Genomic DNA, 11,028 nt, shown 5'->3' on the forward strand with positions numbered 1-11,028 from the left:
AAATTCAAATCTGTTTTCAGAATTTGTATCGCTTCACTATATCAATCGGTACGTAGGTCAAAAAACACGTCTAAATTCTTATGTTGCGCGTGTGTTAGACAAAGACAGGAAATCCAATCCCCTTAAGCAACAATTTTAAAAACCAGTTTTATCCAGAAAAATGTTTAAACACTTAATCTGATTTGGTTGGTACATTGACCGCCAGACAGTTATTGCTAAACTACAATTATTGAACCATTTGCAAATATTTAGAAAATATTGTAGATTTGTTGAAAAAGAAAACAGATAACATTTATATAAAGTTTATATTAAAAGTAATGACTATAATAATGTGACGATTCTGATGAAGATGATTATGGTTTAATAAGAGTATGAATTGTGACACAATAAAATAAATGATAAAAACAAAAGTAAACAAACATAAAAAATATCGAAAGGATTGTACACTTATGATTCTTATACAGTTTATAACATTATAACCTGTTGGCTATTGTCTATTTATAATTTATACCTGAAAAAGTAGGTATTTATAAAGAAGCTGTTATAAAGGGGTTTGGGCCGTTTAGTTTTATAAAATACTGGGCTGTTTACCTCCCAGGCCGCCTCTGAGTCTGTAGATCAATTTAATTTGTTTTATTGATAAATATTTATTTTTTATTTTACCCCAAATACAATAGAATATATAAAAAAGAATAGAAGAAACAAATATTTTTTCTTACATTATATGAAGGCAGGTTCACTTGCAGTACAGTAGTTTTAGTAAATTTCTGTTTGACATAATCATTATTAAATAGATTTTTACGAACAAACCAGCCAATGCCATCTAAATCTTTAGATCCAGGTTTCACATGAACAATTTGACCATATATAGCTTCCAAGCCAATTCTAAACCATAGAGGATTGTAACATTTTAGCAGATCAATAATTTTTTTCTTTAAACCTAAAAGAAAAACAATAATTATATTTAATTATAAGACTTAATAACTATAAATAAATAAATCTCACTTAAATCCAAATGTATTTGACGATCATCTCTTAAAGTAATGAGATCTTTTTCGATCGATACGGTTAATTTTGTTAGGACAGATGTTACATTTGAAGATGTAATAAGATTTGTTGTGGCTTTGCGCAATGCGCTCCACTGTTGTGGTGACTGCCGGTACATTTGTGCTACAAACAGATCCTTTTGGGTGGCAAATTGCATAGGTTTATTTTTTTGACATGTCTTAGATGCTTCTACCCAAGCTATAGCTGCTTGTTCTAAGTCACTAGATTGCTCTTCATCTACCAGCTTTTCAGTCGGTGTGAGCATTGCATTTAACCAACGAATCATATCAGATTCTTGGCGGTCCAGCCATTCTGCTTCATAGTATTCAGACCTAAATGTTACATATTAATTAATCAAAAATAATAATCCATATATCAATACCAATGAAATGGTTCACTAATATATTTAAATTAATTGTTGAAATAATAAAAATTTAATTTAATTTAATTATGTAAAGAAATTACCGCGATGCGCAAATGTAATAGCTTTTAGTCAAATTTAATCAAATCAAATCTTAATCACAATCGCAATAATTATATTAATAACCTATTTGGAGTTAACTTATCCCCTTTATTCACATATAAATACAATTATCAACATTTTAATTAATAAAAATAATGAAGTAGTTTAATTAACCACCTAGATATAAATTTAAATAAATTGTAAACTCTACCATATTGTAATGTAGTGAAACATTATATAATATATTAATGATTTTACTTACATTTTTAAAAATGGATCTTCAGCATTATTGTGATATAGGAGTTGTGGATTCGCTAAGCACTTAAGATATTCATCATACTTATCAAGTTTAGGAGATTTCAAACGTGTTGTTCGTGGATTTGTACCTTAAACAATATTTATAATTCAATGAGTTTTTTTTCAATACATATTAAGATAATATTATTCAAGGATAGGCTATAACATAAATCTATCATTTTATAAATTGGATTTTAAGCATGTACTCACACCCATAATCGTTGATCCGTAACCTAAATAATGTATAGCATTTACTTACTGCATTGTTTCACTTTGTTCTTAGACGTCATTGATGATTTCGGGCTACATTTGTAATAAGGAGAGTACTTAATAGAAAATGACGGTCTTTTTGGTTTTGTACCACTCCAAGTAATCACTGTAATGTAAAAAAACTAATAAAAGACATATTAATAAATTTAACTATTACTAATATAAGTAATAATAATAGACATATTTATGATATTCGGTTAATTTACTTGTACGTTTATGAAAAGTATGTGTAGGTGACCATTCGCATTTTTGTTCTAAGTCGTTAGATTCAACTTCTGAGGAAGATACAAAAGGTTGTGAGTTGAGGGTATGTAGCCCAACATTTGTACCACTGTTAGTGAATTCATTTTCAGGTGACTTAATAAATTTATTCCAGAGATTCACACACACTTTAGTTGGCTTATGATTTTCTGGTGTATAAGCCAAAGCTGCGGTCAATTCATCGTGTGGTTCAAATATAGAAGAATTTGATAAAGTAGAGGCCAATGGTCCATCAGTGACATCAAAACTCATTTGACCATCAAAATTATTATACTGTTTCTTAACACTAAATGGAGAAAGTAAGTTTTCAGTACTTTTTAATGGTGTTAAATAGAATTCATTTAATTGAGAAATGTTCATGATAATTTTGTTTAATGGTTTCTCTAATGAATCATCACTCATTGAGCTAGAACTATTAGTTAGATTCTTTAAGTTAAAATGTTTATTAAAAACGTGATCTTGACGTCTCTGATCTGGACGTTTAATACTGCGTTCCGGACTTTTGAGTAATGTGTCTCTACCTAATATCATCTTTTTTGAAATAGGAAGATTTTCTTTTTCTCTGACTGAATAGGTTTGTCGTCTGATAGGCTGTGTTTCTTCAATAATGGGTTCTGGTACATTTGCAGGGGGTTTCACTAGAATAATTCCTTCATTCTTAGAATTAACATGTTTTGTTTTATTTGGCAGTACTTTTTCCTGTCCACATTTTAATTGTTTTTTAGTTAAATTTAAAATTTTTGATTTTGAAATAGCACCCTAGAAATATAACATCATAAAATTTAGAAAAATTGTATAATAAACTAATTTTCATGTACTAATATATTAAATTGATATACCTTTAACTTTTTGTACGGAGGACTATTGCAATTCCCCAAAATTACAAAATCATATTTTTTATTATTATCGACTTGTTCTATTCTAATTAATTTACGCATATTTCCATGTTTAGATGGCTGCCAAGTTATTGATAACTCACATTCTGAATTAGGTTCTAAGGTGAATTCATATACATCAAAATAAACACCATCACTTGGAGGAGGTAAAACAAACTGTAATCATTTTATATTTATATACATACAATTATTAGGTAGGTGTTTAGTATCATAATTAAGAATATATAACATATATAATTAGTAGATTAAATTATTTTTAGATAAGTATGAATTTATTAACCTGTCCGTGTCTGTCAAGAGGATTGACAACTGTTAAAAACCTCACAGCAACTTCTTTTAATTTAATGTTGTTGAATTCAACTTGGGTTTGTTTTTGAAATGGTGCTAATACCATACGATAGTTTACAATTGAATCTGTAACATCGTATGGCTCTGATTTAATTTTTTCCGGAGGAGAAAATTCAACCTAAAATAATATAATTTAAAAAAATACATAAGCTATATTTTATAATAAAATAAGGTAGGTACATATGAATATGATTGTTATTTAAAATCATAATTTATGTATTTTTTTTTTTTTTAAATACATTTCTGTTATTAATATAAAAATTAAAGTATAGGTAGGTATAGGTACTTAGGTATGTGCAAATGATTTTTAATTTGATTTCATATAATTACTAATTAGGTACCTAGGTACCTACATATTTCTTTTTATTAAAAAAAAACCATTGTTTAAAATTAACTAGGTATGCTATACTTAAATAAAATAGTATTTTCTTTAAATTTAAGTTAGGACTAATTAATTTATTTAGGACTTGATAAGCAATGAAATGTGATTATTCTAAACACATTTTATTTCGTAAGAATCAATAATCTTTATTATTTGAATTATAATTTTTAATTAGGTATAGAAATTCATGGTTATGAGAAAATAATAATTTATCCTGGAAAAGTGTAATACAATACTGTTTTAAAAGTATTTAAAAGTATTCAAGTAACAGAAAATATATTGGATCTTTGAACATCGAAGCATAAAAATCACTTATCATGTCATTCATCTAGTCTTCTAACTAGTAATCACAATATTAAAATTTATATTATGTAAATAAATTGATGTTGGTTGTTTTTTAATTTATCTAACTTAATGGTTTTTAAACACATAAGTAGTAAGTGTTTTCTCTTGCATTTTTTTTTTTTATTTGTAAATTAAATAATAATTAAGATCAACTTGACTAAAACTTTACAAGGAGTGCAATCAGTTTTTGAATATGATATAATATAACAGATATTATTTTCATTACCTATAACCATTTAGTTTTTACAAAATGAGACCCGTTTTTGTTTTAACGGCAGGATAACTGTATAAATTAGGATTGAAGTATGGCTTTTCAACCCAAATTAGATTTTTATCGAAAAAGTTGTTTACAAACGGTAAAATACAATTGGCACAAGGCATGATAATACGGGCTTAATACAGAGAAATATTGATCACGATACTTACGACGAACTTGGCCATTGCGACTGGTCGGTGGGGTGTTCGTAGTGTTTCACACGACATTCATCTTGTAATTCCTGATGAAGTAGGAGATTTAAATAACAATTAAAAACAAATAAAATAATAAGTAGCCTGTCTGCTGCGTAGACGATAATAGGACATTGCGACAATAATATTATAACAAAATAATGAAAAAAAAATGATATTATTAAATCTTGTATTCAAATAATCGTGGACGAAACTCGTTCCGGTGCCGCAGTGCCGGACCAGTCATTCGTTTGTCGTCAATCGTCAAGTGAGATTACTGAGGTAAACGGTAGTGAGATTGTGATAAAACATAAAACTAAAAACATTAAAACGACGGCGCGCGGCGTAATAACAATAATTATAATACTGGTAACTGGTTTGTTGTCTGTGGTGAAGTGCGCGGACTGGTATTTATTAGTGCCGTACTCTCGTCGTCCGTCACACCATCCGGACGGAAATTCCGTTAAATTGCTATTAAAAACAAATCTACTTCCACTGCAGCTGATGCCGACGAGGACACGAGGCGAAGGGGGCCGTTAATCGTTATCATATTAAAATATTCATAACAAGTAACAGCATGTTTGCTGATCGAGTAACCTCCGTGGTGGAGGCGGGCGTTTGACGGGCATGCTTCGAAATAATCGTTGTTGTGTTATCACCTATTGTTTTCTTACGTACGCCCGCGCTTTTTATTATCCACTTAATACTTTTTATCCGGAATATAAGTTCCACCTTGTGCCTTGTACCACATACCGTCATACTGTGCCTTTTAATCACGATGTAGATGGGCGATGGTTGGGTTAGCCCATATAAAAGAGATTAAAAGTTGAGTAAGCCCTTAAGAGCAGCCTCCCCTTAACTTATTTCTTACTAAATGCCATTTTAGATTCTGAGCGGCGAGCGACAAAATCGATTTTGGTTTTTGGTGTAACTCTAAAACAAATGAACGTATTCATGAATTAATATTCACTGGTATATTCGCATTTTCTATACACGATTTTCAAAATAATTTGAACGGGTTAGAGGCATTTTCAGTTTCAAATTTTATTAGTTTTTTTTTTCCATGAATGTTAATTAAACTTTTTGTAATAAAACTATTTGTTGGGTAACAAACCTTGAAAATTTAATACGAGGCTCCTACTATATTGTTACATTGACATTTGAAAATCATTAATCACTGCAGCTTTTTTTTTATAAGCACTTAAATCTTGAGAAAATACGGAAAAATCGAAAAAATTAGCAAATTATTTTGAGTTAAGAATTCATAAAATTTTCTTTTTAAATCTAAGATTTGAAAATGTAATACAAGATTCGTCATAAGTTTGTCTACCTTTATAAAAAAAAAAATATCTACAAGCAAATCAATTTAAATTTGTATAAACGTTTGAAATTTATATTTTACAAGATTGGATACCTATTCACTCGATTTCTCAATTTCGTTTTTGTTATTTTGTGGTAATTCAAAAACTAATAACTGTAGATGCATGAAAATTTCACTGAATATTTATATTTTCATTTTCTATACACCATACAATTTTGAAAATATTTTGACTCTGAACTTTTTACGGACATTGTCAGTTTTCAATTTTTTAGTTTTTTTTTCTATAATTGTCAATACAATTTTATGTTGGGTAAAAAAGCATGACAATTTAATACAAGGCTCCCGATATATTGTTACAATAGTGGTTGAAAAATAATAAAAATACAAAGGCACTTTTTTTTTTTATAAGCATTTATGTTCGAATTTTGAAAAATGTAACGAATTTAAAATGTAATAATAATTATTTTGTGGTTAAAAATTTATAAAACGTTAACTTTTATAGCTAAGGATTAAAAATGTAAAATAAAGTTCTACATAAACAGCCAACAGGTTATTAATAAATTATTTTATTTACAATCAAGATTTTCAAGGAAGAAATTTGAGTTCAAGAACGTTCAAGAAGTTACATGTACAATATACAAGCGATACGTATCGGACTCAGACTTCGATACGAGCCGGTACGTAACTATTCCATACCGATACGTATCAAATTTTTCTTCTTGAAAATCTTCAATAATATCACCAAATATACTTAGTACATTGGCGCAAATAGGTGGGGGCTTGGGGGGGGACTTAGTCCCCCCACATTTCTGTCAAGTCCCCCCAGTTCAAAAGTCAGTAGTTAATACTGAGCATATATAATTTTTAGAAAATATTATAGGAGGGGCTTTAGTCCCCCCAAAATAATTTGTCTATTTGCTCCTATGACTTAGTAACATACTAATATCATAGGCTGACTGCCTGACTGACCGTCATCGCTCATAATCGTTCGTCTTATACAATAATATTATATCATTGAATTCAAATCTAACACCATCCAGTACAGTAACCCACTTATAAGTTATAACCTACTGTACAGCAGACTGAAGAGTGACACTCACTTGCCCACCTTTTTTTTGCTTTAATAATTTTGAAGGGCTTAATTAATCAAATCAAAGTGACGGAACTTTTCTATTTTATACCGGACACTCTTTTATTTGCAATTTTTCGTTTTAACGGTATGTAGTTAAGCATGATAAAAATTAGAAAATTAATGTGGACCACGAAATCAACACTCGTTATACAACACACTCGTTGTCGCGAATCACGGCCGATATCGAACAATCATCGTTGCTCGAACAGCAATAAAATATTGCCAATCATTATACTTACATTTTAAATACACGGGAAGGGGGGCTAAAACCCCTTAGCCCCCCACTTTGGATCTGCACCTGAATGTGGTCGTACTTAGTTTTGATGTTTTGTGACCCCCATTGGCGTATTTATGTTTTGTCTTGGCGGTAGGGTGATATGATCTTATCCAGAAGCCCCGCCTTTAAAGTTGAAGGCCTTAAGTTAGGATTCTGAAAACTATTGCATATTATATACAATCTATGGGGATTGGGGTGATTAATCCCGGTATGGTTGACAAAATATTGGTACATTTTGGTTCAAATAATTGTCCGTTTGCAGCATAGATATTAAGAATAATATAATTTAATAAATAATATAATATAAATTATTAACTATGGTTTGCAGTCCCTTAATAAAAATCATAGAAAATAAAGTAAGTTCTTTATTTTTTCTTCTTGTATTTAATAGTATAATATCAATCAGTGCCGTAGCTAGAAAAAATGTTGGGGGGGGCACTTAATTTTTTTTCTCTAGCCTTTGAAATGCTAGAATATCTAATTATGACCCCTTTGTTCATAAAGTGTATCTACTACTCGTTTTATGACTATATTATATTTATGTTAACAAGTATGGTACCTACATTAGCTACATTTTAATGCAACAATGTATTAATATTATTGTAAACCATAGGTTAATGTATTCATCAATATTATTATCATTATATCAAAATGTGTTGTAAACAAAACATTCCATTTTTGGTTCGAATATTATTAAAATTAACTAACAAAAATACAAGACTATATTAGGACTGTTGAAATCAAACATATAATATAATATAAAACAAGCTAAAAAAAAGTTGGGGGGGGGCACGTGCACCCAGTGCCACCCCCTGGCTACGGCACTGATATCAATAATAATTGTTATTTTGTTACTTATTATCCATATTGAATTAATTTCAATAAAATCTGAAAAATAAATATAATGTTTATTAAAACCCCTTTTAAGATATAAATAGGCAATAGAATATGCATTATTGAGGTTACCTGCCTTATCAGAATTATTATTGATAAGTGGCAAATGTACATTAATTATATATTGTATAATGTATTGAAGCTTTCTAGTTTCTTTACCGAGTACTGACTACAACAGAATTTTAAGGCCTTTGGTTTATACGTTACTTACGGTAAATACTAAATAGGTATCCACATTAATATAATATGGGTAAGTTCCATAATTTTATTAGCATATTGATAGTTTATATTAGAAATGTAACATAACCTACTCATTGTATCGATTTAAGAATCTAGCACTCAAGTTGATGTAGAAAATGATGCAAATCATTGGAATAACCTTCTATTGGATGTCCAAAATAAAAGTCGAAAAAAATTGCCAGAAAACAAAAATGTGTTGTTACTGGGTGATAGTAAATCGGGCAAAACAACATTGGTGACCAAGTTGCAAGGTCTAAAAGATTCAAAACAAGGTTGGGGCATGGAGTATGGGTACATACAGGTAATATAATATTTCAGCTTCTACATTTCAGATTTATTTACTTGCATTATACTTCAATTACTAGGTCCGCGATGACAGCACTGATGAAAATGCACAATTAAATGTTTGGACATTAGATGGCGATCGTTCTCTAAAATATTTGATGAAGTTTGCATTAAATGAACAACATTTTGAGGACACAACGATTGTTTTAGTTGCGTCTTTAAAGCACCCATGGAAAATTATGGAATCTTTAGAATACTGGTCAGCAAGACTTCAAGATCATATAGATAGTTTAAATTTAGGCATGGAACAAACTCAAAATCTCAGAGATAAATGTGTTGATAGAATCATTGATTACACGCTGCTTGATGGTGAATATTGCATGTAATTTAGACTTGCTTTATATTAAAGTTTTGTTTAAATGATTAGATCCGTCATATGAGTCCTGCACAAAGGTTCGACTTCTCAATGATGGAGTTCTATCAAAAAATCTTGGATTAGATATAATTGTTGTTATAACTATGACTGATTGCATCAAAAATTTAGAAATTGATAACTATTCAGAAGAACATTTTGATTACATTCAATGTTGTTTGCGAAAATTTTGTCTACAATTTGGAGCCGCATTGTTCTATGTATCTGTAATGGAAGATAAAAACTGTGATCTTCTTTATAAATATTTAATGCATAGGTAAAGTATAATATTATAAAATATTAGTTTATTTATAAAAGCTAAGTGTAAGGGTTGTAATAGTACTAATATAAATATTTTTTCTCTTTTACTTATTTATTATTATTAGTTGGAGATCCTTTTTTTTAAAGTACATATTTTTGGCATATCAAAATGTGACCCTGTTGAATCTGTATAGGATTGATTAACTTGTAATTGTACTTCTTCCATTATTTTATACCTTATCTTTCAATAAAAAAACATCTTAACAAATTTTATAATTAATTTGTGATTATTAATAAGATATTTAAAACTATTTAGCACTAATATAAAACTAATGTATTTATCAAGTAAAAGAAACATAAAAAAGGTTTATTCATAGTTGATGTTTTATTTACATTTTATATTATTTTTTTCAGAATTTATCGCTTTCCATTTAAAACGCCTGCATTAATTGTGGAAAAGGATTCTGTGTTTGTTCCTTCAGGATGGGATAGTTTGAAAAAAATTGAAGTGCTCTATGAAAATATGCAAAAAATTAATCCTGAATCACATTATAGTGATGCTATACCATATCCTTATGAAAAACCACATAAAGAACATGAACTCCAAGATGAAGAGGAACAGGCATTTTTGGCTCGACAACTTGTGCTGTTAAACCAAAATTTAACTCAACCACAAACACCTGTTGTCAGGAAATCCATAGAACTTACAAAACCATTATCAGCAAATAAACGCATTTCAGATAATCCTCCTCCTAGTAGTGAAAGAGCGTTGGCTAGCTTTTTCAATGCACTTTTGCAAAAGAAGCAAGAATCTCCAACAGTTAGAACTCCCTCAAAAAAACCAGTTGATAATACAGGCTCTCCAGAATTAAGTCAAATTGATGATGATCCTAGTACTCCAAAATAAAATTATTTTTAGTTATATATATGCCAAATATTTTAAGTATCTGTAACATAAATAAAATATAACATATTAATACACGTATTCATTACTTATTTCCCATTGTTTGTGTCAAATGAGTATAATTATGATCTTATTAGTTGTATTATAATAAACAATGATTTGTTAAATAAAATTATGTTATAATTTTAAATATAAAATATAAATATAGGCATTTCATATCAGTATTCAACTTAATTTTTCATGTATAAATTAATATATTATTAAAAATACTAATATTATAATTTTTAATAGTTAAAAAAATATTATTTCAAACTACTTTATTTATGAGATATAAACACATTTTAATTTATTTAAAAGTATCCCATTCTTTCCCAGCATATTTACAGAAACTTTATATCCTTGCATTTTGATGAATATTATTATTTTAACATAGATATGTTTTTGGACTGGATACAACAATTTTTTTTCTGACCATTTTCACATAACTGATTTTTTTTTAATTTGTTTTTTTTTTATATAAGCCCCTTAAAAATCAAAAGTTCTAAT

General features: G+C 28.9%; 2 protein-coding genes across 3 annotated transcripts in view; one reads left to right on the top strand and one right to left on the bottom strand.

Moving 5' to 3' along the window:
- LOC100160614 (protein abnormal spindle) overlaps window positions 1-5,297 on the bottom strand; it is a 10,853-nt gene extending 5,556 nt beyond the window's left edge. Inside the window, exons 1-8 of one of the 2 annotated variants that reach the window (XM_008184102.3) lie at window positions 4,736-5,295; window positions 3,515-3,700; window positions 3,178-3,390; window positions 2,284-3,097; window positions 2,067-2,183; window positions 1,773-1,896; window positions 1,006-1,379; window positions 720-940 (exon numbers count right to left, since the gene is read on the bottom strand). In XM_008184102.3, the coding sequence (XP_008182324.2) occupies window positions 720-940; window positions 1,006-1,379; window positions 1,773-1,896; window positions 2,067-2,183; window positions 2,284-3,097; window positions 3,178-3,390; window positions 3,515-3,700; window positions 4,736-4,792 (2,106 nt within the window). In that variant the 5' untranslated portion in view covers window positions 4,793-5,295. Of the gene's footprint in view, window positions 1-719; window positions 941-1,005; window positions 1,380-1,772; window positions 1,897-2,066; window positions 2,184-2,283; window positions 3,098-3,177; window positions 3,391-3,514; window positions 3,701-4,735 lie in introns of both variants that reach the window. The other variant, XM_016803789.2, reaches the window with a different exon arrangement.
- Window positions 5,298-8,488: 3,191 nt separating this feature from the next.
- On the top strand, window positions 8,489-10,559 carry LOC100168817 (cytoplasmic dynein 1 light intermediate chain 2). Its single transcript, XM_001951710.3, has 5 exons — window positions 8,489-8,630; window positions 8,710-8,921; window positions 8,986-9,274; window positions 9,333-9,594; window positions 9,993-10,559. The coding sequence occupies exons 1-5, from the start codon at window positions 8,627-8,629 to the stop codon at window positions 10,483-10,485; spliced, it is 1,260 nt and encodes a 419-aa protein (XP_001951745.1). The 5' UTR covers window positions 8,489-8,626; the 3' UTR covers window positions 10,486-10,559.
- Window positions 10,560-11,028: the final 469 nt, after the last annotated feature.

Source organism: Acyrthosiphon pisum, chromosome A1, assembly GCF_005508785.2.
Source record: "Acyrthosiphon pisum isolate AL4f chromosome A1, pea_aphid_22Mar2018_4r6ur, whole genome shotgun sequence".
Taxonomy (NCBI): Eukaryota; Metazoa; Arthropoda; class Insecta; order Hemiptera; family Aphididae; genus Acyrthosiphon; species Acyrthosiphon pisum.